We start from the raw sequence: 17638 nt of genomic DNA, 5'->3' as shown, positions 1-17638 counted from the left end.
AAACAAGTAGCAAAATCAAAGAAGATGTTATAATGAAAAGATACTAAGGATTGAGAAGAGAAGAACATCCTCTCTTTATATAGTTGAGAAAAATCTATAACCGGATGGAATCGCGTTTGACATTGTTGTAAGGAATGATCTCATCCCTTGGTGCATATTTGTGATTGAATCCATTCCCTAATAATAAGATGGAGATTCCTCGTAAAAAGATTAATGTAGTATCATAGAAACAAGTAGCAAAATCAAAGAAGATGTTATAATGAAAAGATACTAAGGATTGAGAAGAGAAGAACATCCTCTCTTTATATAGTTGAGAAAAATCTATAACCGGATGGAATCGCATTTGACATTGTTGTAAGGAATGATCTCATCCCTTGGTGCATATTTGTGATTGAATCCATTCCCTAATAATAAGATGGAGATTCCTCGTAAAAAGATTAATGTAGTATCATAGAAACAAGTAGCAAAATCAAAGAAGATGTTATAATGAAAAGATACTAAGGATTGAGAAGAGAAGAACATCCTCTCTTTATATAGTTGAGAAAAATCTATAACCGGATGGAATCGCGTTTGACATTGTTGTAAGGAATGATCTCATCCCTTGGTGCATATTTGTGATTGAATCCATTCCCTAATAATAAGATGGAGATTCCTCGTAAAAAGATTAATGTAGTATCATAGAAACAAGTAGCAAAATCAAAGAAGATGTTATAATGAAAAGATACTAAGGATTGAGAAGAGAAGAACATCCTCTCTTTATATAGTTGAGAAAAATCTATAACCGGATGGAATCGCGTTTGACATTGTTGTAAGGAATGATCTCATCCCTTGGTGCATATTTGTGATTGAATCCATTCCCTAATAATAAGATGGAGATTCCTCGTAAAAAGATTAATGTAGTATCATAGAAACAAGTAGCAAAATCAAAGAAGATGTTATAATGAAAAGATACTAAGGATTGAGAAGAGAAGAACATCCTCTCTTTATATAGTTGAGAAAAATCTATAACCGGATGGAATCGCGTTTGACATTGTTGTAAGGAATGATCTCATCCCTTGGTGCATATTTGTGATTGAATCCATTCCCTAATAATAAGATGGAGATTCCTCGTAAAAAGATTAATGTAGTATCATAGAAACAAGTAGCAAAATCAAAGAAGATGTTATAATGAAAAGATACTAAGGATTGAGAAGAGAAGAACATCCTCTCTTTATATAGTTGAGAAAAATCTATAACCGGATGGAATCGCGTTTGACATTGTTGTAAGGAATGATCTCATCCCTTGGTGCATATTTGTGATTGAATCCATTCCCTAATAATAAGATGGAGATTCCTCGTAAAAAGATTAATGTAGTATCATAGAAACAAGTAGCAAAATCAAAGAAGATGTTATAATGAAAAGATACTAAGGATTGAGAAGAGAAGAACATCCTCTCTTTATATAGTTGAGAAAAATCTATAACCGTTAAGGTAACAATGATCACAGCGATCATATAATAATTATGTATAATCATAACCAATAAATACCATTCAGATACCAATTAAGTTGTAAAGCAATCAATGACTCAATTAAATAAATAATGAACACAATAAATAAATAAATAAATTAACGATAGCCAATGAATACCACAGAACATACCGATCAAGTCATAAAAAAAATAATAAACATAATAAGTTAATAAATAAGAAAATTTTGATATTATTATTTTAAAAATAAAATATTCAGTATAATTTTTTATATTAGAATCTACTATAAGAATGAATATCTACATTTCATGATATAAATCATAATCAAATATCGATCATAAATATGTCAATAAAAATATACACCGAGAAAGTAGGTCATAACAAATAAATTCTCATAAGAGGATATTGATATTACACAAGTAATTGTAAAGTTCCTCATATTAAAAAAAGAATATCATGTAAAATTTTCCTAATGATATTGCATATATAGACATAATGATAAATTTTGTTATGACAATAAACTTTGCTAGCAATTTTAAATATGTTTGGCACCAAATTTATCATATATACAAGATATTTGCTCCCACATTTCAAATGTTATTATTATTATTATTAGTAATAATAATAATAATAATATTGTCGCATTGGTGTCCCAAATGTATTATTATTATTATTATTATCGCATTTAGGAAAATTAGAAATCTTCAACGGTCGGCTTCCCACACGTAGATGAGGGCAGGGGTATCTCCGGAATGCAGCTGCGGAGAAAGGACGAGTGGAAGAGAGAGAAAGAGAGAGAGGGGAGGGGGAGAGCAGCGAGAGGTGTCGTTGGCTATCAACATGGCGTCGTTGCCGACGGGACCTCCTCATGCGCCCGCGAGCGAGACGTTGGTGATGGATCCTCCCCGGCCGGAGATGGTGGACGCGGATAAGGTATTCCATCACTCCCGACCATCTCTTCCCTTTTCCGTACGATCTCTGTCTTGCCGCCTTCGTCCCGATTCGTTACTTTTTTTGAGTATATGTTATTTCAGGGCATCTCTCGTTGACAATTCGTTGTTTTGCTTCTTTCGTAGAGGCGGATTGGAAATTGTCTCTCGTGCTATCTTTTTCCGTTCTTCAGCGATGAATCCCGTTTGTTCCGTCTTTCCATGGGTGATCCGGTTCATTTGCGAATCTTTGCCTTCGGCTCTGGAATTCCTTCTTTTACGTTACGTTGGTAAAGTTGATTCGTCTCGAACGATGGTCTTGTAGTGCACCGAGCTTCCTTTTGTTTCTTGATCCTTCTTTTTATTTTATTTTATTTTATTTTTTGGGTTGTCTCCCACATCTTCTTCTTTGGGTACTTGTTGCATCATCTTGGAAAGTTTCGGCTACGGTTTCCTGCAGCTAACCAATATTTGGTTTTGGGAACAGCTCCACTCTGGATCTTTCTATCAGTTTCTTGTAATTTTTCTTGTTCAAACCTTCCTTTTAGGAATCAAACATTACTATCCCCTGTCGCTAATTTTCCTGCAAGTATTTTCGTTTTATCCTCTGTACTATTTTGATCTTCATAAAGAATTTTCTCTTCTTGTTGTTTCGGCAACTTGTATTGGCGATTATAGAATGTGACGATCCTACCTATCGTCGAGTTAGGGGTTTTTGATAGGTTAAGAAATATGGGTTCCGGGTTTTTTCTTCTGTCGCATTTCTTACTAGTTTTTCATGTTGAAAGCTGGGATTTTGAGTGACCTTTCAGCAAGAAGCATCCGTCATCCAGGGGAATCAGCCACTGACTGGCCACATTATCTCAACCACCATTGGAGGAAAGAATGGTGAACCCAAGCATGCGAGTTCCAGAGAATTACTTCTTTAACGCGAATAATCCTAGTGTTCAATTCGTCCATTCAACTAAGTTACTTCTAATTCTTTTGTTTAGACCATCAGCTACATGGCAGAACGTGTCGTCGGCACTGGGTCATTTGGAATCGTCTTCCAGGTGTGACTGCCTCTTTGTCTATAGATGTAACTTAGATCATGTGGCCATTTACATATTTTGGTGTTGTCCCTTGGTTACTTGTAAGCAGGCCAAATGCCTGGAGACAGGGGAGACCGTGGCCATAAAGAAGGTCTTGCAGGATATAAGATACAAAAACCGTGAGCTTCAGTTGATGCGCTTGATGGGTCATCCCAATGTGATATCCCTTAAGCACTGTTTTTTCTCCACGACGAACAAAGATGAACTGTTTCTTAACCTGGTCATGGACTTTGTCCCTGAAACGCTATACCGTGTCTCGAAACATTATAGCAATGTGAACCGGGGGATGCCACTAATCTATGTGAAGCTTTACATGTATCAGGTTTGTGTGGCTAACTTTACATTTTCTGGTACTTTTAGAAGATCAGTCACTGAAGTAACTACCTGATTGTCTTCCGCAGATATTTAGAGGGCTAGCATACATCCATAATGTTCTGAGAGTTTGTCATAGAGATGTGAAGCCACAGAATGTACTGGTATGCTTTTATGTTCATAGAGGGCCTTGAGTTTTTTATTCCAGAAATAATTCTTTGCTCTTCTTTGGTACAAATCATGCAGGTCGATCCTCTTACCCACCAAGTAAAGCTTTGTGATTTTGGAAGTGCCAAAGTATTGGTAAGGCAATAGTTTCGAAAGATCATGTTTTTCTCTCTGGCCATCAAATGATAGACAATTTAGGAAGACTAAGATCAACCTGTAAGGCTGCAAACTTGTTATGCAATGTCAATGTCCAGTGAAACAAACCAACCCCAATTGTTCATGTGTGTACTAATTGAGTCCATGAAGTCATTACAAGGATGAATAAAGCTAACTGTTTTGTCGTGCAATTTTTCTGGGGTTTTCCTAGTAAAAGATCCATTTACCTGTAGACACTTCCATCTCAGTCTGATTATTTGAAGTGATGTCATTCATTTCACTTGCTATGTCTGTGTGTTCCACTTTTAATCTGAGGACTTTGTGTGTTCTCATGTGGCCTTCCGTAACGTGAACCAGGTCAAGGGTGAAGCAAATATATCATACATCTGTTCTCGCTATTATCGTGCTCCGGAGCTCATATTTGGTGCTACAGAATATACAACATCGATTGACATTTGGTCAGCAGGATGTGTTCTTGCGGAATTACTTCTTGGTCATGTAATCATGCTTTTATTATTTGAGACATCCAATTGTTCTAATAATATTTTCAAGCTAACACAAATACGATTGTTACCCTCTTACTTGTGTTTTAATTTTGCTATGTCATAAGCCACTATTTCCTGGAGAGAGTGCTGTTGATCAGCTAGTTGAGATAATCAAGGTAAAACTGAAGTCAAATTTCTGTTAAAGATTCTTTTCTCCTTCACAAAGTTAATATAAACTTGATGCTTATAGATTCTTGGTACTCCAACCCGAGAGGAAATTCGATGCATGAATCCTAACTACACTGAATTCAGGTTTCCGCAGATAAAAGCACATCCTTGGCACAAGGTAAGCATCAGTCCCAGTGACATTTAATTAATGTAGCATCTGCTTTTCTTGATGTAGATTGCTTGTATGGTTTCATCGACGTCTTAGATTGCATGTCTAGCACATTTGGTACACTGACACATTGGCTGATCTGATACGATCCAACTAATCAAAAACAGAATTAGCCAGTTCAAACCCCAAAGTCTTAATTATGTTGTTCGTAACTGTCAGAAATAGGCCAAAATTTTGTTGTTTCTGTCCGACTCCAGCACACACAGCACTGCAGAGGAAAGTAGATACCTTAACTTACTTAGTTTGTGGGTTCATGTTTTGAGGAAAAGAGAGGCTTATTTTGATGGAATAAGTCATGAATTTTCAAATCTTGTTAATAAACTATTGGCTTTGTGTGATACATATCTATATGAACAATATCTTAACATTTTTCCTTCTCTTCTTTTGGTAAGATGGTTATAATTTATAATCCTTCATAACTAATTTGCAGGTTTTTAACAAACGAATGCCTCTCGAAGCAGTAGATCTTGCATCACGTCTTCTTCAGTATTCGCCAAATCTTCGCTGCAGTGCTGTGAGATTAATCATCTATTTTATCTTGCAGACCAAAAGATTGTTACTCTTTTATTACATTTAAGAATAAGTAACTAAATCTAGAGTTTCTATGTTATCCTTGTCAATTATTCATCAATCTTTTGTTTCTTGGTCAAAAGATTTAGTCTCCATTTCATGAACATTGGTTAGTTTTATTCTCTAGAATGATATAAATGAAGAAGAAAAGAGAACAGAGTGCATGGTCTTGGACATTTGGAGAGTTTGTAGATCTTTCGGCTATAGAGATGGCGAGCGATATATGAAAAAAACAATCTCATATATTCTTTACCAAAGTTCTCCTTGGTGGACAACAGTCGATAATCTTGCTACTGCCTAAAATTAGTGGCTACACTCATCTTAAGATGAGTAGTTACATCATTGTAGGAGGAGCTTAGCAGACTTTTCTAACTTAAATAAAAAAAATGAAATGACTGATGGATGGATGGTTTTGTGTTGGCTAGTGGGAATGGCAAGTTGTTCTGCATCGGATCCACTTTGTGTGATCATTTCTGTTGCTTAGTCGAGTATTTCAATGTGCAGGGTAATCGATAGGGCATTCTCAATTACATGCTTTATTACTTCTAATATGGACTGTTCCTATTGCAGCTCGAGGCATGCGCACATCCATTATTTGATGAATTACGTGAACGTAATGCACGACTGCCAAATGGCCGGCCATTTCCTCTCCTTTTCGACTTCAACAAACAAGAAGTAGGTTTCAGCTACCCTGGTATTTTCTTTCCTTTGACTAAGGTTGACTTGTTACCATTCAGTCCATATTCATTTTGCGGTGAAGGGTGAGACGATTGTCGATCCAGTTACTTTTTGTCTTGCTTCTTTATCTAAATGATGTTCGAGTTTATCACACAAGAAGCCAACACAGCAAAGCAGATCATCTGATGCTTGTGCTTTCCATTCCAACATCCATTTTGTCCTCAGATTTGTGGTGGTTAATCTTACCTTGTTTACTGGAACTTTTCTTAGTTGTGATCTTCTTCACCGAGAAGACGTTTAGCGAAAATGTTCATGAGTGCATGATTGGTGTTATGTTAAATCAGGGCTGCTAGTCATCCGTGATTCTTGTTGTAGCACAACGCTGTTTTTACTCCCTGTCATCACTTTGGTGTTGCCCTGTTTTTCTTTTGCAGCTTTTGGGTGCTTCACCCGCGCTTATCGACAAGCTGGTACCCGAGCATGCGAGGCGACAATGTGGCCTTGACTTTGTTCAAGTGGCGGGGACGTAGGCGGAGTACAAGTGCTTCATCAACATACATCTTGATAAATGGAAGCATGATCACGAGCTCATCTCCCAATCCTGCCGCCTCGTATCATATCAGACCCTTTCGGGACACGAGGCCTGGGCTGCTGCTGTTGCAGTGCAGGGCCGATAGAGAGGACGTATCATCTCTTCTTGTTTGTTTGTTTTGGTCTTATCAGGAGCGGTGGTTTGTGCGTCTGTTGACTGAATCCCCAGTGATATATGTGAAGTACTTGTCTTAAGCCCACCCACTTTGCCATGTCACGAGGGTCTATATACTCTATAGCATTGAGCCCCCCGTGCCATTCTCATAAATCTTTTGGGTGCTATGAAACCTTTCTTATCGCTCGTCAACCTCCTCAGAGTTGCCGTCTCTTTCTCCAGATTACTAAGCTCTTCCTCTGTCTCCTTGCCCGTCCTCTCCAAGGACTTCCATTCCGTGAAGGATCACTGCCGCCACTTGCTCGAACTTGGCATCCTCCACGATAACCCAGCTCTGGGTTCGCGTGCCCACGCCAGGATCGTCGTCTTCGGACTAGAGCGCGATTCTTTCCTCTCCACGAAGCTCATCACCTTGTACTCCCTCTGCGGACGGCTCCACAACGCCGATGCAATCTTCGCCCGTGTCCCGCGTTGTGATGCCTTCATCCTTAACGCCATTCTCAGAGGATACTGCGCCAATGGGTTGCACCAGGAAGCCATCGATTTGTTCCACCGGAAGAGGAAAGATGGTGTGCGACCGGATTCCTACACCTTCTCCTGCATCTTCAAGGCGTGCGCTTCTCTCTCGGACCTTCGCCAAGGCAAGGAGTTGCACCATCTGGCCGCCGCGGGCGGGTTCCAGTCGGACGTCTTTGTCGGCAACTCCCTGATGTGCGTGTATGCAAAATGCGGAAGCATCGAGGACGTCGTCAGAGTATTCGACGGAATGCCCCAGCAGGACACCGTGTCATGGACTTCGATCATTTCAGCTTACGCGCTCGATGGACGTAATCTGGAAGCCGCGGAGAAAGTAAGGCAGATGATCGAGTGTGGATTTAGGCCTGACCAGGTGACGATGCTCACCGTTCTTACGATGAGCGGTGACACGCCTGAGGTCGTCGGCCAAGTCCATGGTTACATGTTGAGAAGTGGGTTTGAACTGACATCCATGATCCAGAACTCGCTCATTTCAGCTTATGGCAAGTGTGGCAGAGCGGAGGAGGCGCGGAAGGTTTTCGATAGCTGCGCCCGAGTCAATAGAGTTACTTGGAACGCTTTGATCTCTAGTTACGCTCAGAATGGGCTGTTCGATGAAAGCATGCAGCTCCTTAGGGACATGAAGCATTCTGGATGTGACCTCGACGTGGTTACTTACAGTGGCGTCATATCTTCCTTCTCTCAGAACGATCTGTTCGGCTCGGCCATGGCAGTTTTCGAGGAATTGGTGAGTGTGGGGTTGAAACCGGACGTTGTTGCCGTTGCAAGTATACTACCAGCAATCTCGGGTCTTCAGTGCTCAAATTACTGCAAGGAAATCCATGCTTTTTCTTACAGACACTGGCTGGAGTCAGACAGGCGGATTAGGAACGCTCTGGTGTCAGTATATAGCAAATTTGGACTGCTCCAATGTGCCGAACGAGTCTTCGGGGCCATTGGCGAAAGAGATGTCATATCCTGGAGCTCGATGGTCATGGGGTATGCGCAGAACCAGTACTTTGCGGAAGCGTTGGACACTTTCCGGCAGATGATCGGAACGCGGACGAAACCGAATCCCATCACCATCACCAGCGTCCTTTCGTCGTGTGCAGGCGTCTCTGGACTGAGACAAGGGAAAGAGCTCCACGCGTGGGCGGTGAAGAACTCGGTCGACGACCAGCCCTTCGTCGGAAGTGCCTTGGTGGACATGTATGCAAAGTGCGGAAGGCTCGGCGACTCGAGAAAGGTGTTCGATCCGATGGAGGATAAGAACTTGGTCACCTACAACGTGATGATGGGGGGTTACGCGGTACACGGGCTGACGGAGAATGCTCTTGAGATTTTTCGCATGGTGGACGAACCCGACCAGGTGAGCTTCATCGCGGCCTTGTCGGCCTGTAGCCATGGAGGAAAAGTCGAAGAAGGGATCGAAATCTTCAACAGCATGAAGGACCTGAAGGTGAGCCCCAGAGAGGGGCACTACGCTCTCATGGTAGACTTGTTAGCCAGGTCGGGAAGATTGCAAGAAGCTCTCGATCTCATAGCCACGATGCCGACCAAGGCGAGCTCGGAAATCTGGGGAGCCATGCTCGGAGCATGCAGGATACACTCTGATCTGGAGATTGGCATCTACACGGGGAACCGAATCATCGAGTCGGGGAGCGGTAATTCGGGCTATTATGTGCTGCTGTCGAACATATTAGCCGACTTCGGCAGGTGGGAGGACGTGGAGGTGATCAGGGAGTTGATGAAGGAGAAGGAGGTCAAGAAATGTGCTGGGTGCAGTTGGATAGAGGTGAACAAGAGGGTGCGCTCCTTTGTTGCCAAGGAACGAGCACAGCAACCGGAATGGAAGAGCATGTTCCAGGTGCTGAGTGCGTTGAATGAGCAAACCAGGGGAATGAGCTGCTAGTGGAAGTTTTGTCAAACACCCGATGATGTTCTCTGGCAGATAGACTGAGCAAATGCCATTCATCGATGCTGGCAGAAATCTGCAATCCCTGCCAAACGACAATCTACGATGAGGTATGTGTACTTCCAAATCCTTGCATCGTGCTTTTATGTTAATCATTCTGAGTAGTAGTAAGCTTATGCTATACAGGGCAGTGAAAAAAATGTCCAGTTTTCTTCTTCATCCATCTTTTGCTATGTTGCTAATAATTGACTTTTACCACCTGCACTGCACTCTTCAGTTATTATGTGCAACTAACGCAGCTGCCGATTTGGTCCCAGTTGCCACCACTGATCTCATTGACAAACAAGCTAGAAGCTTTGCAACCTTCAGCTTCTCAGGCTCCGTCACTATGTTTCCTACCACAGTCTCCCAATCTTCCAAGCCCATACCATTTGCCTTCGCTACACTAAACAAAGTCGAATCCACCAGAATCCGATCCTTCTCTCCGCTCAACAATCCCTCCAAAAGCTTTCGCATGTTCACTGCACCGAGCTTATACCCTTTGAACATCATCTCATCCAAAACCATCCTCGCCTTTCTGAATTCGCCTGCATCACACAGTCCCTCGAACAATATCCGGTGGGACACCACGTCCGGGCAGCACTCCCTCCTCGGCAGGTCGTCGAACAGCTCGCTCGCATCGCTCCACCTCCCTGCCTTGCAAAGCCCAGCGATGATCGTGTTGTAACTTACCACGTCCGGCTTGCATCTCTGCCGCACCATCTCATTCAAAGTCTCGAAGGCCGCATCGAAGTCCTTCTCGTCCTCGCAGAATCCACTGATCATCGCATTGTAAGTCACGACGTCTGGCTTTATCCCGATTCGTTTCATTTCCTCCAGAATCCCAACCACCTCTCCTTTCCTGTTCACTCTGAAGAGAGCTCGAATCAGAGTGGAATACACGGCGGAGTCCATTACCAAGTCTTTGTCTGACAGCATCTCTTCTTTTAGCTGAAGCGCAAGGTCCAATTCGCCACTTTTGCAGAGGCCTTTGATCAGAGGGGTGTATATGTAAGCGTTGGGCTTTACCTTGTACTCTGTCAGCATCGTTTCTTTTAGCCTAAAGGCCTCATCCAACATGGAATTAGCACAGAGAGCGGAGACTAGAGTGCCGAAAGTAGAAACGGTCGGAGCAATCCCTTTACTTCGCATTTCGTCGAACAACTCCCACGCGCCTTCTATACAGCCTGCCAAAACCTGGGCGCGAATGAGCACGTTGTAGGTGCACGCGTCCGGGGTTAGCCCGTAGTCGTCGAGATCACGGCACATCGACCTGACGCCCTCGAGGTCGCCGCATCCGAGCGTAACGTGGAGAAGGGAGTTGAAGGACCGGATGGTCCGGCGGCATCGAAAAGAGGGAATGCGATCGAACGTGCGGCGCGCGGCGGCTGGCATGCGGGTTCGGCCATAGAAGGAGATGACGCGGCAGAAGAGGGCTTCCTTGGCAGCAAAACGAGTCTCGCGGTTCATCTCGTGTAGGACGTTCTCCATCTCCGCGAACATGCGCGCCTTCCCGAGCTTGCAGACGATGAGATCGTAGGACCGCGCGCTGCGGCGGAAGGGCCTCGAAGGGTTTGGGGTCGGGGTTGGATTGCGGAAGAGTTGGAGGGCGATCTGAGGGTTTGTCTCGAGGCGAAGAAGGGTGGAGAGGCGGAAAGGCGAGATCTTGGTGGCCTTTTCCATCGAGGTGCGGGGGTGAGGCGCAGCAACGGAAGCGTGAAAGAAGAATATATATATATATATATATATATATATATATATATATATATATATATATAATATATATGCACGATAAAAGTATCAATGGCGATTTTCCCTCAACAAGTTTTTCTTTTTATTTTTCTTAAAAAGCATAGTGTTGGTTCTGATTTTTCCCATTGATATCTTTAAATTTTTTTAATCCTATAAATACCTGATGACAAATAATAGGGTGAAAGAAGAGAAAAAAAATAAATAAATAAAAATAATGAGCAAATAATAACAATAATAATAACAACGAACAAAGGAGAAGCGAACGACAAATGTAACAATAGCGACAACTAAGGAGTGCCTGAGGTGATGATGGGAAGAATATAAATATTTAAAAGATTATAAAAAACAGCATATATTAATTTGAAAAAATCAAAACATGAGCATCTTTTGAGAAAAAATAAAAAAATATTTTTTTTTTGGGAGAGAAATCGTGCAAGTATCAATGCCGAATAAATTTTTTATGCATTTACACTACTAGTCAAACGAAAATTGTAGATGATAATATTATAATTTTGATTTTTATAGTGATATTAACTTTAGAAGAATAAATAAGAAAATTTCTAACCTCAATGGATCCATACATCATAAAACATTAGGTGGAGTATGGGCGGGAAAGCGTCGTTGGGTCCCTTTGGGTAACGCCAAGTATGTGCAGAGAACGGTGAAACGTTGTCGGAGCATTGGATGCTGAGCCATCTTTCGATTGGATGTTGGTGCTTGTGTGTCCGTGCACGCGTGCGGGAGTCCTCCTCCCGAAAAGAGGGACGAGCACAGGAAGCGAAGACGATAAAGTAGGAGAGAGGCGACTGCCTCGTTGAATCGCCAGCGAAACTTTTGACGGACGAAGAGAGTGAAGAGGGCGGAGGGAGGAGAAGCGGGAGAGTCAGAGTCCTTCGCTGAAACCACAGGCATTTCATCGAACGGTAACAGGGCTTGCATGGAAGCAAGAGTTGGTTCATCGAGAGTGGAGCGCCAGCCGAACCAGAAGGGTACTGACATCCACGCTCAAGCAGAAGCACTACATATCAGGTCGTCTTTTCCTGAGATGCGGGCCATATCGCGCAGCAGATGATCCCAACTCCATGTCTGAAACGATGGTGTTATCATCCAGTGGCTCATATGAATTGGAATTATGTGAGATGAGGACCCCCCACCATCTCTACCACTACAACGCAAGAGGAAGAAGGTGAACACCATCCCCTACCTTAAACCAAATCTGAATCATCTGATTCTTGGAAACAACTCGGTGTCTTCAATTGCAAAGCAACTATTGGCTCCATTCGAACTATATATACACATACGTGTAATGCAATATTATATATTATAATTGGGTGCCAACGACAGCATTTAGAAGTCATCCAATTATTTGATAAGTCTTTTTTGGTTCGCTAAATCAAAGCATATTCATGAGTGAATTTTTGAAAAAGAATCATTAATTTCGAAAAAAATTCATATAACATCTTAACTTTAAAATTTTTTATAAAATATTTTTTTAAAAAATAATTACTTTGCTTTTGTGGCCTATTGTCTTTCGTCCCATCGATCATTCTCCCCTGTTCAAGTTGTTCGATAACAAAAACATTCCATTGGATCTTGTTAAACTAGTGTTAAAGGCACAACCCTCGAAGCTTCTGAGGTCGTAGGCAAGCGAGTCATTCTTTTTTCTTTTTTATTTACGTTAAACAATAATAATTAGGAAGATTATATCTTTGTTGTTGGAGTACTAATTCTAATTCAAATGGAGGAGATGATGCAACGAAATATGAGTAAAATGATTTTTTTCATATGTTCGAGGATACTTAATAAGATATCTTTAAAATTAAAGCAAAAATTCTCAAACTTAAAATTTTTTACAATAATTCACAAATCATATTTTTTATTATATTATATTATATTTATTTGGTGCTTGTGTAAATTTTGTTTGTTTGTGTCTGACCATTTCCTCTAAGGAAAGCAGACAATTATTTTTTTCACCAAAATAAAAAAAACACCAATACAATTATAAATTTAAAATACCTCGCAGAAAACAACTATATTTCCATGTTTGCCCTTCTTTTCTTTCAAAATACCACCATTCATGCAGATAATTACCAATAAGACCAACGCATTCATCCATTTTAGTACTTTAGTGATGATACTGTAAAGGCCTTTTCGGTACTACGATCAACAGATACAAGCACCTGTCTTTATCTCCACGCTTCCCTGGTCACAGCTCTCTGCCGCCTCTTCCTCTTCCCGCCTTGCCGTCTCTCTCGCCCTCCGATCTTGACCTTTCGCCCGTTGTTGCTCTTCCCGAGAGCAGTATCCGCTCTCTGCCCCTGTGCAAGCAAGTTCGGATTAGAAAGAGAGGAGGAACACGACGCAGACGGCCTCTCCAAAGGTTCCGTTTTGTGGTCGTTTTCGCCATTGACATTCTCGCTCGAGGTCGGAAGTGGGCGGCTGCCTACTTGAGGTTATTCTTTTCCAATGATCGTTCTAGGTATGATCTGATCGCATCCGATGGGGACGGGCACGGTTAGAGAGCGATAGGAGAAGACGAGCTTATTCCGGTCGTGCCGGCCCCCAATCCTAGGGTTTCTGGTACGTGCCCATCTCTTCGCTTCACATATCCTTCTCAGGACCCCAAATAAGGTTTTTGTTTTTCCCTCATAAGACCTTTTTGTGTTGCAAAAATCAGATTTTGCATACATATCTGCAGCGTCATTAAACGATATCCGTGTTAGCTCGAACCCCATTCTCTTCACCCCCAACCATAGTCAATGCATACGCATGCTTCTACCTATTTGTGCGCAGATTCATGCTTATTCGATCCACATAAAACTTGCATGACGGTAGCTGTTCAATAAAAAGAGGCGATCGGAAGAGTACAGAGCACAAAGAACACTTGTTTAGAGTTACACAGATCGATTGAGGCAACAGTTTTACACACACACACACAACAGTTCCATTACAATACTACTTAGGCCATGCTTCTTCCTAACCGGTACGAATGTTTTCTCGCACAGGTCAACCTTTAGACTCTGCTTTGTTGACAGCTTTGTTGACAGCGAAACCCAATAAAAACACGTCTTTTCGTTTGCATTCGATCATCATGTATGCTTTCGCGTGAGAATAACTCGAAAAAGACTAGACTTGGTCAGGTTGATTCGTATGTTTGAGGTGAATATTCCGAGCCTGATCTTAAGATTTAATCTTGTCCTGAGGAGTTGTCCTCCAAGTCGACAATTTGGCTATGGCAAACTTGTACTCGATTGATTGGTTTTGTTGGCACATCACTGTGACTCTGTGTCAGATCTCATATTTATTTTTCTGTCGATTGGATCGATTTTCCAGGTATGCTTGGACCTGTGGATCTCTTACCGACTCTGTTCCTGAGTTTTCTTTGTGTTGGACTAAACTCTATTATTTGCTAAATCTCTCTCCTTGCATTAAATTGGGTTATTACCCCCTTTGTTGTATCCTCCTCATTCAGATGTAACCAACGCAGCATATCCTAAATGGTCTTCTGCCAATTACTTGCCCGAATCTTCTTCTTCTGTGCTCCTTGACATTGATTGATTGATTGATCGATCTTATTCTCCCTCTCTCTCTCTCTCTCTCTCTCTCTCTCTCTCCTCTATTATGCCGACATCCATAACTGGACTGATCTTGATAGGTTGGGAATGAGGTGGTTGAGATATTCTGAGCCATTATTGGCTCACTGCCATCAGACCTCAAAAGCTGTGATCCAAATCGTGTAGACTCCGGCAACCGGGCAAGGCCTTTGATTCCTATTCCACCGCTTCTGTATGAGCCAAAGCTTTTCTCCCGATTATTCTGATTTTGTTCTTCTTCTTCTTCTTCTTATGTTGTCGTCCGCCTTCGTGGATTTGCCCCACCATGAGGGATATGCTTGGTGTTCCCATCAAGTCCACGAATCTGATGTCCCGGAACAATCAATCATAATTCTTTTGTGCAAAGATTTGGTTGGGCTCCCTACTGTCGTCAACCAGCGATCGTGATTCTTGCTGTTTCATTTCTCTTTCTTCCTCCTATCTGTCTTTGATTAGATGCATATTCTCCTCAAAGCAGACCACTTTCTAGGAAGAACCCTTTGTTCTGAATCAAGCATCTAACTCTCACTTCCATTTCTGCGGTCGTTTCTGCACTGATTTTGGTGGATTTCCTTGATCCTCTCGGATCCTGAAACAGAAGAAGAAATGGAGTGGAGCAGCGCGACGCGGTCACCGACGTTGGAAACGTTGTCTCGGACCTTCAGCAAGCTCCTTCGCCTCCGCTGCTCCGCCAGCGATGCCGACGTTGCCCCCGGCGAAGATGACTGCTCGATCCATAAACCGAAGGCGGCCCAGAACTTGAGCGACTGTTCCCCCATCCTCCTGTCTGATTGCAGCGGCAGCGACTCGTGCCAAGTGGCGTATGAGAAGCAGCAACACCGGCTCTCCTCGAACGTCAAAGAAGCCATGGAGTCTCTCCTCGCCAACCTCTTCGCCAGTATATCTGCTGTCGAAGCTGCCTACGTCCAGCTCCAAATGGCGCAGTCACCGTATGATCCCGACTCGATACAGTCTTGTGACTTGGCCATCGTCTCTGAGCTCAAGCGCGTCTCCGAGCTGAAGCAATCCTACTTGAGGAACCATTCCATCATTCCGTATACCGATGCTGACGGAATGATGGGCCCGGGCCCGGCACTTGCTGCCCGGATCGCAGAGCAGCACAATCTAATCAAGACCTCTCAGATCACCACGAGCAAGCTCCAAGCTCACCTCGAGCTCAGGGATTTCGAGATATCCTCGCTCCAGGCCGAGCTGCTTGCGTGCGAGAAGGTCAACCAAGCGTTGGAGTCGAAGCTTCATCCTGGCCGCTCGCTCTGTGTCCTGGATGGCCTACCCCTCTCCGACCTAAGCCCCATCCATTTCCTCGCCGTTCTTCGATGGACCTTCAACTCCATCAGATCCTTCGTCAAATTCATGGTGAAGGAAATGGAGTCAGCCGGGTGGGACCTCGATGCTGCCGCTGGTGCAATCCAGCCGGACTTACTCCGCCGTAAAAAGCCCGGCCATCGGACCTTCGCCTTCCAGTCCTACGTCTGCCAGGGGATGTTCTCGGATTTCCACCACAGAAGTTACAACGTGGCCGCCCTGAAAGATCGATCGGCATGGGGTCGGCGCCGGTGGTTCGATGAATTCACGGAGCTGTCACGCGTCGGATCGAACCAAAAGCTCAGCCAACGCTCGGCGATCGCGAAGTTCGCCACGGCGAAGTATCAGGCGCTGGTGCATCCGAAGATGGAATCGTCGTTCTTCGGCAGTCGTGATCGGGAAAGGTCTCCTGCAGGAAGCACGGGCCGGGACTTCCCGGACTCGGCGTTCTTCAGTGGGTTCGCGGAGATGGCGAGGCGAGTGTATCTCCTCCACTGCTTGTTCTTCTCGTTCGATGACAGGTTCATTTTCCAGGTGCGACGTGGCACCCGGTTCTCCCAAGTGTACATGGAGAACGTGGTGGAGGACGAGGACGACGACGATGACGCTGCAGCCGAGCTCACGCCGCCCACGGTTGGGTTCACCGTCGTCCCTGGGTTCAGGGTGGGTCGGACACTGATCCAAAGCAAGGTCTACCCCTCGTCAACCATGGACGGAGCATGACGGCCATGAACGTCCTTTCCAAGGTTGTCATGTGACGTTAATTAGCGTTCTCTTGTTGAGAAAGCAACAAAAATATAGTGCACTACTACTTTAAGTTGGTCTAAAGACTTGGCCTACTACACTCTTTATATTAGAACATCATCTATTTCAACTAGAAATTAAACTATATTTCATGTAAGAAGGTGTCTCCTTTCCAAGGATCTACTGCCATTCGAATTTATTCTGTGTACACGGTGAATTAATTTTGTGAGTTGGTGGTGGTATACGAGAGAAGCTTTCATGAAGACGAAGCCTCCGAAAAAACAAATAAAGAGAGTACTGTTGCTTTATTCTTCCTAAACCCTCCGAAAACCATCGAGTATTGATTAAAAGAATGCGAATTAAGATTGTATATTGCAACGCCATGTGTTCTATACCATTGAACACTAATGGAAGAGGAAACAATTTGTGGATTTCTCACCCCCAATCTTTTCGAGTTGCTTCTTTATTTCTAGATATAAAATGATTTCTCGCGTGCACTGGTTGTATCATTACTTTAGTAACTCCATTACATATGACATGAACAATTAAACTGACCTCATTTAGAGCACTTTGGATTTATATCTTACACCAAGTTTATGAGTTATATCAACCACTGTTAGCCTCCATCTTATTCTTTAGTACAAAAGTACTTTATAGAACATAATTAATTGCTGGTGGTTCCTTTTACTAATCCTCGTTTGAATTCTAAATTCCGATGGCCTAAATGAAATCTTTTATAGGGATGATTAACTCGATCGTGATTGCCATGCTGAAACCTAGTTTTACTAGTTTCT

General features: G+C 43.0%; 4 protein-coding genes across 7 annotated transcripts; 3 read left to right on the top strand and 1 right to left on the bottom strand.

Moving 5' to 3' along the window:
- Positions 1 to 2207: 2207 nt before the first annotated feature.
- LOC135584688 (shaggy-related protein kinase eta-like) lies at positions 2208 to 7044 on the top strand. Of its 3 annotated transcripts, none has more exons than XM_065129589.1 (12): positions 2208 to 2400; positions 3209 to 3298; positions 3389 to 3448; positions 3537 to 3809; positions 3889 to 3963; positions 4046 to 4102; positions 4481 to 4621; positions 4734 to 4784; positions 4859 to 4954; positions 5436 to 5519; positions 6146 to 6250; positions 6688 to 7044. In XM_065129589.1, exons 1-12 carry the CDS (start codon positions 2308 to 2310, stop codon positions 6781 to 6783), a joined length of 1221 nt encoding a protein of 406 aa, XP_064985661.1. In that variant the 5' UTR covers positions 2208 to 2307; the 3' UTR covers positions 6784 to 7044. The 3 variants fall into 3 exon arrangements, with proteins under 3 accessions (XP_064985661.1, XP_064985663.1, XP_064985664.1); XM_065129592.1 differs by having other exon boundaries at positions 2261 to 2400; positions 3185 to 3284; positions 6688 to 6927; XM_065129591.1 differs by lacking the exon at positions 3209 to 3298 and having other exon boundaries at positions 6688 to 6927.
- An 81-nt stretch (positions 7045 to 7125) lies between these two features.
- Positions 7126 to 9387, top strand: LOC135625777 (pentatricopeptide repeat-containing protein At5g16860-like). Its single transcript, XM_065130867.1, has one exon. The coding sequence runs from the start codon at positions 7126 to 7128 to the stop codon at positions 9385 to 9387; it is 2262 nt and encodes a 753-aa protein (XP_064986939.1).
- A 118-nt stretch (positions 9388 to 9505) lies between these two features.
- LOC135625180 (putative pentatricopeptide repeat-containing protein At1g53330) lies at positions 9506 to 11127 on the bottom strand. Its single transcript, XM_065129588.1, has one exon. It carries the CDS (start codon positions 11110 to 11112, stop codon positions 9664 to 9666), a length of 1449 nt encoding a protein of 482 aa, XP_064985660.1. The 5' UTR covers positions 11113 to 11127; the 3' UTR covers positions 9506 to 9663.
- A 2425-nt stretch (positions 11128 to 13552) lies between these two features.
- LOC135625179 (protein GRAVITROPIC IN THE LIGHT 1-like) lies at positions 13553 to 17052 on the top strand. 2 transcript variants are annotated; one of them, XM_065129586.1, is made up of 2 exons: positions 13553 to 13761; positions 15373 to 17052. In XM_065129586.1, exon 2 carries the CDS (start codon positions 15381 to 15383, stop codon positions 16821 to 16823), a length of 1443 nt encoding a protein of 480 aa, XP_064985658.1. In that variant the 5' UTR covers positions 13553 to 13761; positions 15373 to 15380; the 3' UTR covers positions 16824 to 17052. The 2 variants fall into 2 exon arrangements, with proteins under 2 accessions (XP_064985658.1, XP_064985659.1); XM_065129587.1 differs by lacking the exon at positions 13553 to 13761 and adding an exon at positions 14856 to 14967.
- The last annotated feature ends 586 nt before the right edge of the window (positions 17053 to 17638 follow it).

This window comes from Musa acuminata, chromosome BXJ2-10 (assembly GCF_036884655.1).
Source record: "Musa acuminata AAA Group cultivar baxijiao chromosome BXJ2-10, Cavendish_Baxijiao_AAA, whole genome shotgun sequence".
Taxonomy (NCBI): domain Eukaryota; kingdom Viridiplantae; phylum Streptophyta; class Magnoliopsida; order Zingiberales; family Musaceae; genus Musa; species Musa acuminata.
This window is presented reverse-complemented; position numbering and strand designations above follow the sequence as displayed.

Bases quoted from the DNA above. Each gene is read 5' to 3' on its own strand.
- LOC135625180 (XM_065129588.1), bottom strand. From the start codon at position 11,112: ATGGAAAAGGCCACCAAGATCTCGCCTTTCCGCCTCTCCACCCTTCTT.
- LOC135625777 (XM_065130867.1), top strand. From the start codon at position 7,126: ATGAAACCTTTCTTATCGCTCGTCAACCTCCTCAGAGTTGCCGTCTCT.
- LOC135625179 (XM_065129586.1), top strand. From the start codon at position 15,381: ATGGAGTGGAGCAGCGCGACGCGGTCACCGACGTTGGAAACGTTGTCT.
- LOC135584688 (XM_065129589.1), top strand. From the start codon at position 2,308: ATGGCGTCGTTGCCGACGGGACCTCCTCATGCGCCCGCGAGCGAGACG. The intron at 2,401-3,208 runs GTATTCCATCAC...GTGACCTTTCAG, and splicing joins AGATGGTGGACGCGGATAAG to CAAGAAGCATCCGTCATCCA. The intron at 5,520-6,145 runs GTGAGATTAATC...TTCCTATTGCAG, and splicing joins CAAATCTTCGCTGCAGTGCT to CTCGAGGCATGCGCACATCC.